This window comes from Peromyscus californicus, unplaced genomic scaffold, assembly GCF_007827085.1.
Source record: "Peromyscus californicus insignis strain IS unplaced genomic scaffold, ASM782708v3 Scaffold_4__1_contigs__length_199733344, whole genome shotgun sequence".
NCBI classification, from domain to species: Eukaryota; Metazoa; Chordata; class Mammalia; order Rodentia; family Cricetidae; genus Peromyscus; species Peromyscus californicus.
The window spans coordinates 14,867,928-14,884,857 of NW_026294562.1; the positions used below are offsets into that span (position 1 = coordinate 14,867,928).

Below are 16,930 nucleotides of genomic sequence, written 5' to 3' on the forward strand. Positions count from 1 at the left end.
AAGCTGATGACATGGTGTTACCAATATTGCTTTTTTTCTGTGAAATAAAATTGTAGCATGCAGTGGCTGAGGGCTAGGTGTTTAGATGGGAGGAAAGAGATGCTCATAGCCCATCTCTGACCCCCCCCCCCACATAGCCTATCTCTGCTCCCCACTTTCTGCTGTTAGACTCTAGCTAGGCTTGCTCACTAAAGAATATTTCTAGAATGGAGTTGCCCCTCCAGGAGTCTAGAATTGGTAGGACGATTTGGGAGCTGAGAGATGATTAGAATATGGAGGACAGTCTAGGTCAGTTACCTCCCCAGCCTCCTCCCCCATCGCTGCCTGCAGAGAAGGTATTGAGCAGCCTTATTCAGAATGGAGAAATCCAGAGCCAAGCAGACAAGCAAAGCAAGCCTGTAGTCATGTGACACTATCGTCAATTCATTCACTAATGGACATTTATCTCCTGCTGTGTGTGCCAGAACAGAGGTGTATTAGAAAGACCTTCCTGGAAGAATTAAAGAGGAAACAGAGTTACCCATCATCACTCAGCTGAGGGGACCTTCTGCAGGCCCCTCCCTTCTAGTGTTGGTATTGGAAGACCTTGCCTCTCTCATTGTTAATCCTGTGTGTGTCTGTCACCACTGCCTGGCCAATCATTGTGGAGAGTCTGTAGTGAGCTGGGCGTGGACTAGGAGACTGTCTGGTTTGAGGTGATCTTTCTCTGCCTTAGACACATTCTCGGGAACCAAGGAAATGAGTGGGTGCCTACCCCTGGAGACATGGAAGTGAAGTGGAGCAGGAAGTTCAGAGAGCCTCACTGGACTACCACAACCCCCTCCAAGGCTCCAAGGTAGCCATCCCGGGACAAGGGACTTAGAGAACAGGTTAAATTCATTGGTGCTTTCGGGAGACTGAGTATGAGAAGCCTGTGCATAAGGCAGGCCAGTGGCCCTAGAATTACCTTCTCCATGCCAAGCATGGAGCAGAATGCCCTGTCCTGTGATTTTCAGCCCCACAGTCCTGCACAGGGTGCTGATATGACCTCTGCTGTAGACAGCCACAGCCACAGAATTCATGCTACATGCTAGGTCTCACATAGGCTCTGCAGAGTCCTGGTAACGCCTCAGTGGTTGTTCAGGCACCGAGTAGGACACCATGGCAAGGAAGCTGTTTGGGGTGTAGCTATCTCCCCTCTGTTCTCAGGGGGTAAGGGGAGCAGGTCTCTGGGGCCACCCACTCCAGAGCTCCAAGTTGTACCTGTTAGAGGTTGTTGTGTCTCCTGGTATGTGAGGAGGTGTACATGGTCCCAATGGAGGCTGTGGCCAGACTGCATAGCTTCCTCAGGTGAGCATCCCCTAGCATTCCTCCAGGAGCCGCAACCTTGCCCCTGGTGAGCGGCCTCCAGGCCTCTCTGAACTTTGCTCTTCGGTTCCTGTGAGGGGAGAGGCCCAAGTAGAAATGTTCCCGTTGGGTTCGCCAGCAGGTTGCGGGGGCTTCAGCTCTCATGGATGGGAGTGTCTGCCTCCTGCATGGCCTCAGGCCAGTTAGACAGCCTACAATAATAGCTGTTCCTCAGTTCCCCGTGGCAGATCCCCCGGGTCAGAGGGGATGCTGTCTGTAACTTTCCAGCATTGGGGAACTGGAAGAGAATGGCCAAGGAATAGCTGCAGTCCCTTCTACCCCGACAGAAGGCTCTGGGCTGGAGTGATGGGGGCTGAGGAGAACCAGCCCAGCCTCAGCTTACATAGACCCCAGGAGCCGAGCTTGAGAGATCCTGAGCATGTACAGAGAGGGTGGGCTGGCTGCAGAGATCAGAGACCGAAGAAGCCTGTGCCGATCTCTCATTGCCTGTGTTCTCAGCAACCGCTTAGTCAGCCCCTTCTCTGTCCAGAACACCCAAGCCAGGCCGGGGGTGCCCACAAGATGCCAGGCCAGGGGCGCCCACAAGACGCCCAGCTGAGCAGCAAGGTGCTGTCCTCAGAGATCTCTTGCTCTGGCTAGGGATATGGTCAACTCAAACCTCAGGTCAGAGTGCCGGGGTAGCTGGAGGGAGGAAACTGGGGTGCCAGCTGATGGGGGGTCAAGGAACTTCACAGAGGGGGTGGCTTGAAGGACAGGGCCCGAACACAGTGACAACCAGGGAAAACAGCACAAATGGGGACTCTGAGTCCCACAGGGTCAAAAAGAACAAGAAAGAAAGCATTTCCTCACAAGGGCCCATGAAATTCGAGTCGAGTGCTCAGCTCCCACGATACTGAGTAGCCAGCCTGGGTCCAGCAAGCCTGGGACCAGCAAGCCTGGGACCGTGTGCAGCTGGCGGCTGCTCCAGTCTCTGGTCTGTAAAACGGAGAAAGTATTTTCTGTCTGTTTTATTTATTTATTTATTTATTTTTGTTTTTTGTTTTTTGTTTTTTTCGAGACGGGGTTTCTCTGTGTAGTTTTGGTGCCTGTCCTGGATCTCGCTCTGCAGACCAGGCTGGCCTCGAACTCACAGAGATCCGCCTGACTGCCTCCCGAGTGCTGGGATTAAAGGCGTGCACCACCACCACCACCACCACCTGGCAAGAAGGTATTTTAATCCCGTGTGGTTATAGAGAAAGAAAATCACCAAGTGGCAGTTACTTCCTGTCCTTTTTCTCTGACAGGCAGGGGTAGGCAACCTTTGAGTCCCTGGCAGTATATAACATCTGGGGTTGGGGACAGAGGAGTCTATTGGATTCTTGAATTTGCCTCTATCTTCCAGCAACCTAGGAACTTTCCAAAGCAAGTTTCCCACCTATTACCTTAGAGCATCCCTTGGGAAAGGAGGGCAGGTAGTCTGTTCCCATTTTTCAAAAGAAAGTAGCTTGTAGGCCATCAGTGTTTTCTGAGGAGTAGTTTGTACACACGTGTGCTGGACGCCTGCTGAATAGCTCTTTACCCCCTCCCGTTCCTTTTGCTCCATATTAGGTCTAGGAGAAAGTTCACTGGGGCTCCTGGAGTGTCAGTACATTGGTTGATCGCCTTTGTTTAAGAGAAAACTCTGACCTAATCAAGTATCTTGCTCAACTTCAGGCATGGCTGTGTGTATTTTTCCAGTTATCTCCTATTTGGGGTGGTGGTTTTCCATTCAGTGTATGGCACAGGAAAACATCTCTCTGAAAAGCATATTTACATTTTCTTAAGCTGTCAGCTTCAGCAAACACTAGTACAGGTGTTGCTCAGATATCTTGATGGGCTTGGGGAACTGCGGAGTTCAAAGGACCCCAAGTGGGACACTTCTCCTGGGCACCCTCCCTGACCCACAGCATACTCAGGTGACACCAGTGGCTCCCAATTTCCAACTGGGAAAGGAGCCTGGAAAAGCATGGGCATTGGTGGTGGCTGCTCCCCACGCCACGCAGAGGAATCCACCCTGTCAGAAAGCCGTTGACGTCAGGGGGTGCAGAATTTCTGCAAGCCCTCTATTTAAAATTCCCCAGAAATTAAATCAGGAGGGTTTGGAGGGAGGAATGCCCTCAACAAATTGTAGGGTGGGTTTGTTTTGTTTATGGAGACAGTCTTTAAAGTCACAATTGCCCCCGTTTTATTTTTGCCCAATTGAAGAGGGGCTGGCCTTAGCTGGGAGGGCGGTTACAGCTCTCAGTAGAAACCTACGCAATTCTAAGGCCAGGAAACTTCTGTTTTTAGCAAAAGAGAAGAGGGGATTCATATACACATGCATCCACGTGTCCTCCTTAGGTACTGGAGAGAGCGCTCACTGTTCTTCCAGAGGACCTGAGCCCAAGTTCCATTCCCAGCCCATATATCAGATGGCTCACAACCACTTGTAACCCCAGTTCCAGGGTATCTGACACCCTCTTCAGGCCTCCAAAGGCACCTGCATGCACAAGACACACACCCACACAGACACACACTCAGAAAATCTTAAAAAACGAAGAAACAAAAAACTGAAATCACCAGACCGTCTGGGGACTAGATCAGTAGTAGATTACTTAGTAAAATCTTAGGTTCAATGCCCACCAACCTCCCAAAATTAACAACCACCGTGTAGTCCCACAGCCTCAGCTCCACACTGCCGAAACAAAGCCAGTCATGTTGCTAGGCATTTTACTTTCTTTGTTCCTTCCTCTCCTCACACTCCTGGCAGGTCATGTGATTTCAGATTCCCTTCCCTGCTCACAAGTGCCTCAACTGTCAGCCTCTTCCTCTAGCTACATTGACAAGCAGGTATCAACTCTAATTAATATGAGGTGTGTTCCCTGAAACCATCATCCACCCTCCAGCATGGTCCTTGCCGTGGTCTTGGCAGTACAGGGAAGGTATACTTGACGCTTCTGTTTCACACAGTGGGCATGGTTAGCCCCTTCCTGTTCTGTGGTTTGATGTTCTGCAGTGACTGACTCTCTCTCCAGATCTCCCCAGTAACTGAGTGAACAGGATGCAGCCAACCTCCTCTGTTGGAGCAGAGCTCACATTCACTCTCAGCCTCCATTCCCCCTGGTTGGGGCTGGTGACCCTAGTTGTTTATTCATAGTGGAGGTAGGTTTCTTCCTTGAAGTTGGAAATACAAGGATGAATTACTTTAAATACAGCCACATGGTCCCGAATGCTCAGTTAGTGATGAATCATGTGTACTGTGGTGTCCCCATAAGGTTAGGTCAGAACTGAAGAATTCCCATCTCCTAATGATGCCAGAGTTGTTGTAAAGTCGTAGTGGAAAACGTGACTTGTGTTTGCTGATGTAAATAAGCCTGTGCTGCTGTGACCTCCACATTCAGGGGGCAGAGCCCTGTGGGTCACAGATTCAAGGACAGCCTGAGCCACATGCTGAGACTCTCTTAAAGAAACAAAAAGCCAACAATTTTATTATTTATTTAGAACAGGGCCTCACTATGAAGCCCCAACTGGCCTTGAACTCACAGAGATCTGCCTGCCTCAGCCCTGCTGGTACAGGGCTGGTACAGGGATTAAAAGCATTTGCCACCATGCCTGGCTCAACAATTAAGCTTCAATGTCTATCATATAAAGATATTATAACACAGTTATGCCCAGTATATAGCACGTAACAATGATGAATGACAATGTTCCTAACATATATTTATTGTAGTGTAGTTTCAAACATTGTTTTAGTATGTACTCCTATTAAGAAAAAACTTTCTCTAACACAGTCTGCTATGTTATGCTCTTAGTGGTCTCATACACTTTACATTTATGGCATTTCCTGATTATATCACAAGAGCCCTTCAGGTAACTGAGCTAGACCATCTATGTGTATATTTTGAGTACATTCTACACTGTGCATACAACAGTGAAGTCTTAATACATTTTTTCATTCTGTCCCCACAGCTAGGTGGCACATGTCTTTGTATTATGCAAGCTGCAGAATGCATAGTTGTGGAATATGGCAAAGATGTGGTGTGGTATGGGGATACCTGAGGTTTGAAAAATGCTGACCCTAAGTCACTATTACCTGGCAAAACTCTTGAGTGTAGATCTTATACTAGAAAGCCTCTTTGGTCTGGGTGCCCCTTCCTCATCCTGTCACAGAGGAGATGTAACTTGGAGGTGGGGCTGATGGAACAAAAGCCACACCTTTGACTATCTGCGACTGGGTTGCTTGAAGATATCAGTGGAGTGGAGAAGAGTCAGTGAATGCTGGTTTCATCTGGGAAATAGTTTGGGGGGAGGGATACAGAAACATCAGGGCTGGTGAGATGCACCTCCTCAGCACATAAAGGTGCTTGGCTCATAAGCCTGGAAACCAGAGTTGGAGCCCCAGAACCCAGGGAAAGGTGGGAAAGCAGTCCGTGTCCGTAAAGGAGTGAACGGCTGGAGACGTTTGAAGGCGAGCTGGGTGAAAGGTGCGTCGAGTCAGACTGGGATGCCAGTCCTGCTGCAGTCTGCATAGCTGTGCGCTGTGCATGCCGCTCATTCCTAAGGCAGCCCGGGATTTCTGAGGGAGACAGGCCTTCCCTCCCTTTGCCAGTCCCACTTGTGGCCAACACCTTCCTTTGCCCTGGATATTCCCAGTGTCCACCTAAGATTTTGTTGTGTTTTTATCTTTTTGAGATGGGGTCTCATAGATCCTAGAGTGGCCTCAAACTCCCTTTGTAGCTGAGGATGAGCTTGAACTTCTGATCCTCTCTGCCTCCAGGTGCTGGGATCCCAGGTGTGTTCCTCTAGGCCTGGTGTATGCTGGGGATTGAGCCTAGAGCTTTATGGATGCTAGGCAAGCATTCTGCCAATATGGCTATACCCTCAGCCCTTGGTATAACAAAATATTTATTTTTACTATCTTTTTTTTTTTTTAAAGATTTATTTATTTAGTATACAATGTTCTGCCTGCATGTATGTCTGTCTGCAGGCCAGAATGGGGCACCAGATCTCATTACAGATGGTTATGAGCCACCATGTGGTTGCTGGGAATTGAACTCAGGACCTCTAGAAGAGCAGTCACTGCTCTTAACCTCTGAGCCATCTCTCCAGCCCTATTTTTACTATCTTTAATTATGTGAGTGTGGGGCTGTGTATGGTTATGCACCCTTGTGTGCAGGTACCCACAGAGGCTGGAACCATCAGATCTGGAGCTGGAGTTACAGACAGTTCTGAGCTACCCAACTTGGGTGCTAGGAACTCGGATTTTCTGCAAGAGCAGTGTATACTCTCAACCACTGAGCCACATCCCCAGGCTAACATCCTTCATCCTCCATCAGATCCAAAGAGCAAATGGTCCCTGTATTAAGCTGTGACTTTCATCTCTCCATTTGATACTTAGCATCTTGTTAGATTCTGACCTGTCATTACCATCTGTTTAGACCCCTCCCCCCAGCTCCTGGTCCTGGCACAGCTTCTTCTAAATTAGATGGTACCACCAACACAGCGTGTATGTCTTCACCCCGTGATAATTAAAACATCCGCAGGACAGGCTCCTATTGGCCCTCTGTAGACATGCCAGCCAGCTGCTGGGGCTCCTGCAGTCCTCAGCCCCAGAGGCCAGGGGAATCACACAGACTCAAGGGCCCGTAAGTTTGGGCTTTGGCACGTCCTGACCAACCAGGCTAGCAGGTCAGAACCCCCTACCTTCTTCGGCTATGTCCAGCATAGTTTGGTTAGTCTATAGAAGTCCATCCTGTGCCTCGTGAGCACCCCCTGGGGAATCTGTGTTGCTGGTTCCATGACGGTCATTGACGTCACCACTTTCTGCTCTGGCGTTTCCCTCCGTCCGTGGAAGCCGGGGCCTTGAACATGTTACATCCCCCGGCCTTGCTGCTGTTTCAGCGTCCTGAGACTCCTGAGGGCGTGGGGCAAACCTTTGCCAAGTATTCCCAGGACCTTTCCCAAAGCCAGCTCCGACAGCGTTTACAGGTGTCCAACAGTGCTGCCTCCTCCCTGGGTCCACTTGTCCCCCACTAGCCAGGGAGCATGCTCAGTCCAGTACCCACTCCTGGGAGTGGGCAGAAGGGTCATAGGTCCCTGTCCTCTGCCCGGATAGAAAGAGTTCTCTTCCTGTTGGGAATCGTAGGAGACATGTCCTTTCTGATACCCTCATCATTTTTTTTAAAGCGTTCTGCTGCTGGGAATGTAACCATCCAGCCCAGAGTCTAAGCAGCCCACCTGTCTTTTTGTGGTTTCTGCTCCTCCATCATTTCAAATGTCTCCTTCCTGCAGACACTTCTGTCCTACTGTTCATATCCTTTACCAATTTATTAAACATTACCTCACAGGATCATAGATCCTTCTGAGCTACCTCCTGTTTGGGGGAGATAAAGAGGTGGGCGGGAAACAGTGTCTGTCTGTCTGTCTCCATCTCCCTTTTCTCTTCCCCTCACATCCGGAGTGTTACCAGGATGAGCCCTGCCCCCTCCACTCTGCCCTTGCTCATGCTCCCACAGGCTGCCCTTCTCCCACACGCTGCCCTTCTCCTCGCTCCCCTGCAGGCCTCAGCTGCTGGTCCCCTCCAGTCCCCTGTGTGAACTCTCCCCTCACTCCGCTTTCCTTTGTGACAGCCACTAGCAGGGCATGAGGTGGCTGGGCCTCTGGCACCCAGCTGCCCTGTAGCTCCTACCGAAGCCTAGTGCCATCTTTTACTCTGATGCCCACCTCCACCTCCGCCTGGCCCTAAATATTGCCAGATCTACATAGTTTTCCCTCCTCTCCCTTCCTTTCTTCCTCCCCAGGGTCTCATGCAGCCCAGGCTGACCTCAAACTCACTATGCAGCAAAGGATGACCTTGAACTTGTGATTTTCCTGCTTCTGCCTGCTAGTGCTAGGGTTCCAGGCAGGCACCACCATGCCCAGTTTATCAGATCCACATGTTTTTGATGGTGACCTTCCCAGATCAAAGCCAAATGACAGTGTCACCAAGACTAAATCTCAGGTGCGCGCGCGCACAAACACACACACACACACACACACACACACACACACACACACACACGTCACCTAAGATCCTGCTGCCCAGCCCTGAGGTCTTCATCCTTCCCCATGGTTTGTACTTAAAAAACAGGAGGCTAGCTCTTGGCAAATTGTTAGAAATCAGGTATTATTTTGAATCCTTTATCTAATGTGTAATTAGATATTATTATTATATTATTAAAATACTTGGGTGTATCTAATCCTCATGCATACACTATAAGGACTACTTTACAAATGAGGAAATTGCTACATTTCATTAGGAATTATCAGGGCTGGGATTTGACCCCAGGCAGTATCTAGATCCAGAGCCCCTGATGAAGCCCGTTCCGACCTGCTCTTCTGTCGTATACCCCTCCCTGCCTGCAAATGCTTGATAGATGAACCACCTCCTCAGTACCTCACCCATAACTCTGACTTGGCCAGCTCCACCAGAGCCCTGGGGGCTTGACAGACCCCAGCCTCACTCTGGGTTCATCTGGTGAGGTGGGCAGCCCAAGCTGGGAGAGGTGGCAGCAGCCCAGCTCCTGTCTGCTTGCCACGGACTCCACGGAGCCTTCCAACTGGTGATGTAGGCAGTCTGTGCTCATGGTCCTGGAATCCAGGCACCCTGGGAAGATTCTGGGCCCCTGTGGCCTCAAGGTCCCATATGGGGGAAGGGAACGAGCCTTAGACAACAAAATAGGATGAGTGCCGAGGACAGGACTAGGTGAGTGGGTCAGAAGGGCAGCGGCGTGTGGGCGTACACAGGACGGACTGGGGAGCCTTCGACCGGCTCCAAAGCCTCTCCTGTTTTCTTTGGACAGTGGAGGGCACATGCTGAGAATTGGAGTGTGTCTTGGCAAGAGGATGGAGTGACAGAGCCTTCTGACCAGGGGAGGCCTGGCCCAGGGAGGCTGGCCTTTCGCTGTTCTTAAAGGCACAGCATGTATGAGTGGGCTGCATTTCCTGTTCCTCTGTCCCTCTAGAGAGAAGCCCTGGATCCGCTGTAATAATACAGTATATATAATCATAATATCTAACAGGAAGGAAATGAAGCTGAGGCCAGGGCCTTAGGGCCCAGCCGTGGCCAGGTGGTGAGTGCTGGTGATGTGTGCCTGGATGGTCCTTCCCTCCTCCCTATATCTCCCGCCATAGGATGCACATTAATCTCAACTCTCCCACCTTCTCCAAGGAAAACACGTGGGCGTGCCTGGGCATTTCACACTTCTAAAGAGGAGGAGGCTGGGGCAGAACGGAGGCATTTCTGGTAGCAGGTTGGGGTATTGCTTGAGAATTCTGGTAGGATGGGCTTCTGGCCCCCCAAATCCAAACCATCAAGACCACAAATGTCCGCAATTTCTTCAGTGCCTGGCTTCATGGCACACCCTTTGTCAGCTGGGGATGGGAGGGAGACTTAGGAGGTCTGGGTGAGGTGAGTAGTGTTAGCTCCTGTGGGAAAGAGTTGGGACACTGAGTTGGGTATAAAAGTCAGGCCTGGAGCTCAGCTAAAGGTTGCTAGGTCTCTTAAATCCCCGAATCGGAGTTGCAGCCTGTCTGAGAATCCTGGGTTTGGGCCTAGAGGCTGACACCAGGACTAGGGCAGGGAGGACAGGCCTCTCCTGCTGGCCTCCCAGCTGTGTGCCCTGCCTGGGGTGATGGGGAAGGAGAACCTCGAGTGTTCTTAGGGGGTGGTTTTCCTGTCACTGGAACAGTGCCTGGCGCTTACCAGGAACTCAGTAAACATCCCAGGTGATTGACAGCACTGTGTCCCTGACTGAGGGAAACACCCCCATAGATAGTTATTGTTACCCTGGTATGCCAGCAAGGCCCTGAGAGGTTCTGTGGCCCAGTTAGGAAGTGATGAAACCAGGATCCAAACTGGGCCCGGTCCCAGGGTGAGCAGAACCAGAAGAGTGGGGAGAGTCGGGGCCTTAAGGAGGACACATCTCAACATCTGGAAGGATTGGGAGGATTTCAGAAGGGGAGAAAGAAAGGACTAGGGTCTCCCTCCCCCACCGTCTGCTTTGTCCTAGGCTGAGCAGTGACCTCACAGGACTTTATTAACATCCTAATTGTATACAGCTGGCCTCCCTCTGGCCCTAATGAGCTCATTCTCCTCCCTACTTAAGGAGGCCATTGTAGCCTGGTCACCCTGGGGACAGCAGTGGCCTGGGAGTGCCCATCACTTCCTGCCACCCCCCAGCCAGGCTCAGCCCCCTTCTGGAGAGGCTCAGGCCCAGCTGCTCCCACTGTCCCTCTTCCTGTGCCTCTCTCTTTCCCTCTGGTCTTTTCTCTCTCTTTTTCTCTAACCCCGCCCCCATGTGCCAACATTGGGAAGACTCAGTTAAAATGCATTCCCAGAAACTGGCCAGACAGATAGACTCTTAGTTAACAACTGGCCACCAAAAATTACCTGTGACCTGAGATGGGCCACCTGGCTGGACCTGTCTTTGCCATCCATGTCCCCACCCTTTGCCGGGCATGTTGGACACGCCTCTTAGTTCTCTCCCTCCCTCCCCCTCTCCCTCCTTCCCTCCTTCCCTGGCACTTGAACCAAGATAAGAGGGGACAGTTCTGAGGCCTGCCAGGTAGGGCTGCCCTGGATTGACCTGGGTGCTCCTGTGGGCCTTTGATTCCTGGGGAAGGACGGAGGAGCAAAAGCAGCAGCAGGACTTTGCTCTGTAGGTGACTCCCCAGCCTGGGGCTCTGCCGGAAGACCAGGCTTCTGTTGTTGCACATCACATGCCCACAAGGTGCTCTCTCAGGCCCCTCTGAAACAAGCCCCTCTGCAGTTCTCCATTCACCAGCAGAGCGCGGGAGCCCCTCACCCACCCCTTCTAGGTGGAATGGCTATTCCGCTTGTGTGGAAAGCACACTACCCCAGCCATGCATAGGGCAGGGACGCTTAGCGATTAACAGCCCTGACCACACTGGAACTAGCTCAGTCCAGCCCCTGGCATTTTCTCTGGTTCTCTTCTTCAACCTTGGGAGACGGGCCCCATTAATTACTCTAATGTCAGAAGGGAGACTGGGACTCAGAAAGGCTTAGTAGCTGCCCAGGGTTGCACAGCTGGCCGATATTGAGACAGGGTAACTTCAGTGCCAGTGTTCAGGGGCCCAGCGTGTCAAGGAGCCACCTGTGCCCTCGTGCATGAAACAAGCACTCTTCCTCTGTAGTGCCAAGATCAGAGCTCTAGCTGAACTCTCTAGGTTTTAAGCCCTTCCTCATCTCTAAAGTGGGAAACTTAATGACAATAGCATTATTTCTCAGTGTCCTGAAGAGTAAGTAAAGTGGCCTGTGTCAGGAGTTGAGCATTCCTACTGTGTGTCTGGCTATAATTGTGCAATACATGCAGATGCAGACCCAGCTCTGTTTCCATGTGTACGTGTGTCCACCCACACATAGATGGGTATACATGCATAACTCACCCCACCCCAGCACACGTCCATCCACTCGCACAGACTCTAGCAGGAAAGGTACATGCATTGCCGTTGCACCTGGAAACCCAACAGGAGCTCTAGCTCGTACCAGTTACCCGTACTCAGAGGTTTGGGTCCCGTTCGCACCTCAGTGGAACAGTGGTGACTTTGGTCAGGAGCCTCATTGATGTCTGAGTCAATGGCATCTGGGAGAGGCCTGCCAGTAGCCATGGGTGGGAGCAGGTGGACACCTCTGCCCATGCCCACCCATGCCCACCTAGGCAGTATTTCAGCCTGCCCATCATGGTTTGTTGGAGGTGCCCACAGCTGAGCCAGTGTTAGGCTTCTTTCTAGAACCGTCAGCTCACTTGGCGCCAGTGGGGCCTGGGAGCTACCCAGCCCAGTCCTACAAGTGTTGGGGCCGGAGCAGAAGCCTAGTGTTCCTGGGCAGTGCTGTGTAGATGTAACCAACCTTCTTATTAAATAAGAAACACAGAACCAATGCAAAGAAGAAAGCCAAGAGATCAGAGCTAAGAGCCTCACCCGCCTGCTGCAGCTAGCATCTTAAGCCAAGAGACCTCTCCGAAAGAGAGCTACTTCCTGTCTGTTTGTCTTTATATAGACTTTCTGTTCTGCCTTCTCAGTGGTTGTAAAACCAACCACATGACTGCCTCATCACTGTCTGTTGTACAGCCCTCCAGGTCTTCTATGGTATTGAGATTAAAGGCGTGTGTCTCCAATGCTGCCTGTATCCTTGACACACAGAGATCCACCTAGCTCTGCCTACCAAGTGCTGGGATTAAAGGCGTGCGCCACCACCACCCAGCTTTTGCTATGGCTGTAATAGCTCTGACCCCCAGGCAACTTTATTTATTAACATACATTAAAATCACATTTCAGTACAAATAAAATACCACCATATTGCTGGCCACTAGGCTCTAAGGATGATGACAGTCTCAGCCCCAGGTCCTAAGCCACCACAAGAGAATGAAGTCCTAAGTTGATGTCTGGGGAAGTAGATATGCTTGGGTGTAGCCAGACGCCTCAGAAGTTTCTGGCATGTCACATTTTAGAGAGGGCACCTAGAGACAGTGTAAGGTACACAGGAAGAACCTAGTGATGCTCATCCAAGCCAGCCTCCATACATACCCAGCACCAAAGCCTGTGCAGCAAAGGTAGCCCGGAGAAGCAGGCCTGCCCCTGTCCCCAGGAGCTGCCTCCTCCATCTCTGCTTCTACAGGAAGGGAGGCAGCAACATGTACAAGGCAAATGCCCATGAGGGAAATTAGGGGAGGGGCAGAAAGCCTCCAAGGGAGAAGGGCCCTGACTCCTGGGGTCATAGCCCCTTGAGACAAGGAGAAAGGTCCACACAGGAAAGAGAGGGTAGGAACAAGAATCTGGTAGACTCAGGGAGCCACAGACTGATTGGATGGGATTGATAAGAAACCCCCCCTAGGAAAGTTGGGGTTCTAGGCCTCACATTGAGAAGAAGCATTATCCTCAGCCACCCCCACAAGCCCTCTGCCTATATGCACCCTTAGCTCCTGCCCAGGGTGACTTAGAAGGGTTGGAAGATAGTCACCTGCCTTCCTGGGGCCGTGAGAAGTTGCTTTTGAGGATGGCATTGGCAATAGGGACACTTTGGCATAGAAAAAGTCGGTCATGAAAGGATCTTGACAAAGCCTTACCTAGATGCCTGTTTCTCAACTGTTTCCTCCAAGCATATCTTGTTTTGTCCAATGACAATAAAACCCCTGGCTCCAGTCCAGATCCATCCTGGAGAAATGCACTCCTAGAAGAAGGGTTCCCATGAAGATCAGGCTTCTGTGGCCTGCTGGACACTGGCTTGGCATAGATGAACGGGCCTTCCGAGGGCAGCAGGAGAAGGGTCTGTGAGGGTGAGTTGTGGGCCACCAGTGTACTCTCAGCATTAGAACCTGGGGCTGCAAATATAGGTGTGAGCTTTGGCTTCCAAGAGCCTCTTGAAAAGTGACCCCGAGTTGGGTACTGTGGTTAACTACCCCTGAGTTCTTGGGGGTCCACCTGGTAAGCAGGATTGATACCCAAGCCTGCGGCGTAGTATTTCACCCACCTGAATTCAGCAGAGGGAGGAAGGTTCCCCTTTTAAATCTAAGGCCAAGGAGCAGCTGGTGAGCTTGCCGCCCCTGTGACTACCTCCCTGCTCCTCTCCATGAGTGGGCAGCCAGGGTCCTTTAACACCTGCTAGCCATCTCTGCAAAGAGTAGACAGAACCACCTCAAACATCAAAATGAAGCCGGAGCCTGGCGCGTCTCGACCAGCTTGTGATGCTCAGGGGCCTTCCTGGTTCAAGAGAGTTGGTCAGTGACAGACCTTTCCTCATATCCGTGAATGCTGACCCCATCAGTCTTCTCCAGCCACTGACATCATAAGCTCCGGCCTCACTTACTACCCAAATGTCAGAGCATCCAGGGTAAAGCAAAGGATGAATGAGGGCCCCGCAGGTAAGAAGCACCGCCAGCCTGAGCGTGGCCTCAAAGTGAGCATCCATCTCCCGCTGCCACAGTCCTCCACGGTGCGGAAAGCGCTTCCTGTCAGTCCCAGGATATGAGTCACCTGGAACCAATCAGTCTCTTTCCTCAGAAGCTGATTGTCCAGTTGTCTGGTGCCCTGGCAGCCACCTCCAGCCCCAGAGGCAAGGAGTGCTAGTGGACATGGGAGGAGCATTATTAACCTCTGGCCTGCCTGTGTCTCCCTGGTCCCCACAAGTGGGTACCAACACCTCCCTGTGTGGAATTGCTCAGTAGCCTCAACTATTCTCTCCTAAGTCTCACCTCTGCCTTAACCCAGAGACCTGTCATCTTGTGGATCACACCCAGCTGCCCTCCTCTGGCCCAAGGGATGGGCCTGATGCAAGAGGCCTTTGGGCCTCCAAGAAGGTTTAGATGAGCAGTCCCCATGGAGGTTGCCTGTGTGGCCTGGTCTTGCCATCACAGCACAGCATAGATTCTCAGGTTCTAGTCAAGGCTGTATAGTTGCTCTGTGCCATAGGGAAGGAGCCTCCTGCTGCCCTCTTTTTCACCTCTGGAAGAAATGAACACTGTGGCCTATGCCAGGTAGCCGGCAAGGGCCCTGAGCCATAGGATTTGAGCTAGAGAATTAGGCCAACCCTGTCAGCGACAGAGGAAACAGATCCCAGAACTTCATATAGTCAGTCACCCAACTAAGACCTCTGAAGCAAACGGGCCGTGGTCTCAATGGGCTTTGCAGAGCATCAAGCAGAGGACTGTGGAACCTCCTAGAAGGGTGGGTATGGCTCATCACAGACTATTTGGAAACCCAGGCTTGTAAGGGACAGTGAGGGCCTAACTTAAGACCTAGGAAGTTGTAGCAGGAATCTTAAAGAGTCTTATTAATAAAATCAAACCTGAGGCCAGTTATTGGGGTGAATGCTGGAAGATCAGAGAGACAGAACAGGCCACAGCTAACCTCACCTGGTCTTGTTTCCTCAGACTGGAAGCTTCTGTGTCCTCATCCCAATGGCTCTCAGCTGAACTGCTGCTCGAAAGCCTGAATGCTTAGCCAGCCAAAAGCTTCTTTTATATACCTTTCTGCTTTCTGTCATCACTCCCTGGGATTAAAGGCTCGCTTTCTTGGATTAAAGGCGTGAGTCGCCATGCTTGGCTGTTTCCAGTGTGGCCTTGAACTCACAGAGATCCGGATCTCTGCCTCCAGGAGGCTAGGATTAAAGGCATGTGTGCCACCATTTTCTGGCCTCTGTATCTAGTGGCTGTTCCGTTCTCTGGCCCCAGATAAGTTTATTAGGGTGCACAATATTTTGGGGAACACAATACCACCACAGGAAGTGGTGACCTGCGTTCTCAGGCCTGCCCAGCTCTTGGTTTTCCCTCTTCATTTTCTTATCGCCCATGGAGCATTCTCCTCCACCTTCCCAGGCCAAGCCCAGAAGACCCATTGTGTTTTCTCAGGCTCCACTTGCTGCTGCCCAAACCCCAGAGGGTCTGACTTGAACAGAAAGGATCCTTGGTGCCAGATTACGTGGAGGACAGGAGAGGAGGGAGGGGTGATGGGGGCAGGGTCCCCTAGTAAGGGCTGAAGACAGCCCGGAGACCCAAGACCAGGGCTTCAGATATTTTATTCTGCAACTGGTTTTTGAATGGATGAACAAGTGAGTGAACAAACAACATGAATGAACGAGAGAGATGAATGAGCCTCTGTCACGTGGCCTGATTGTCAGCGGTCACATGAGGATGCAGTGCCCACTTACTGTGATTTCAGTGTCAACACGCTCCGAGGGCAGCTGTGAGTAGCTGAAGTAGAGGCACCGCTGGCCCCTGTTAGAAAAAAGGAGACAGCTGACTGTTACTCTCTGTGAGGTAGTCAGGCCTTTCAGAACCAGAGGCTGCCCGGCTCCGGTGTACCAGTGAGATGAATGGGAAGGAAGAGCCGAGGAGGCCAGTGCCTGGACAGAACCTACTTCATGTTTCCTGAACAATGCATTCTACATTGGGGGCATACCATTGCCCGTTATACTTTTTAATGTTTCCATCAAATGTGCATGACAGTGGGTGGACATCTCCCCGACCCTCTTCCCAAGGAGATATTTGTCTTTTCTGCTGTGGTTGCTCAAGGCATTTCCCAGGTGCCCAGGTGGCTTGGTGCCTTGCCTCTGGGCACGCCTTGCCCTCTGGCCACTCCTGCCCTCCACGTCCTGGCTCCAACCTGCCACCACCGTCCTGCAGGCATTCACAGCCTGTTCTCTCTTGTCCCATTTGCAGGCTGGTGGTTTGTGAGCACGTCTGAAGAGCAGGGTTGGGTCCCTGCCACCTACTTGGAGGCCCAGAATGGCACACGAGATGACTCAGAAATCAACACCTCCAAGACCGGAGAAGGTGAGGGCCTGTGGGTTCTTAGGATGGTAATAAGGCTGGTCTAAAGGGTTTTCCAGGTGCCAGCCCCTCCTGGAGGCAGCTCCCCAACTCTTCTCCCTAAGCCTCCTGGACTCCTCCAGTGGATTGGGTCTTGCCCAAGCCCCTTCTATTGGGATTCATTCACCGAGACCAACCCACACCCTGACCTGTGTTTGCCAGCCCCATGTAGGGCTCAGAACAGGGAAAATTCTCCTGGGTTGTGGACTTTGACAGCTTTG

General features: G+C 51.5%; 1 protein-coding gene and 1 long non-coding RNA gene across 5 annotated transcripts in view; one reads left to right on the forward strand and one right to left on the reverse strand.

Moving 5' to 3' along the window:
- Positions 1-16,550, reverse strand: part of LOC128124501 (uncharacterized) — a 41,712-nt gene extending 25,162 nt beyond the window's left edge. The window contains exon 1 of the long non-coding RNA XR_008222896.1: positions 1,243-16,550. This is a non-coding gene — a long non-coding RNA (uncharacterized LOC128124501). The remainder of the gene's footprint in view (positions 1-1,242) is intronic.
- The window catches only part of Sh3pxd2a (SH3 and PX domains 2A), a 213,404-nt gene that overhangs the window by 170,067 nt on the left and 26,407 nt on the right, over positions 1-16,930 (forward strand). For all 4 annotated transcript variants that reach the window (XM_052760845.1, XM_052760844.1, XM_052760847.1 and 1 more), the window contains one exon: positions 16,560-16,673. In XM_052760845.1, coding sequence (XP_052616805.1) covers positions 16,560-16,673 — 114 coding nt within the window. The remainder of the gene's footprint in view (positions 1-16,559; positions 16,674-16,930) is intronic.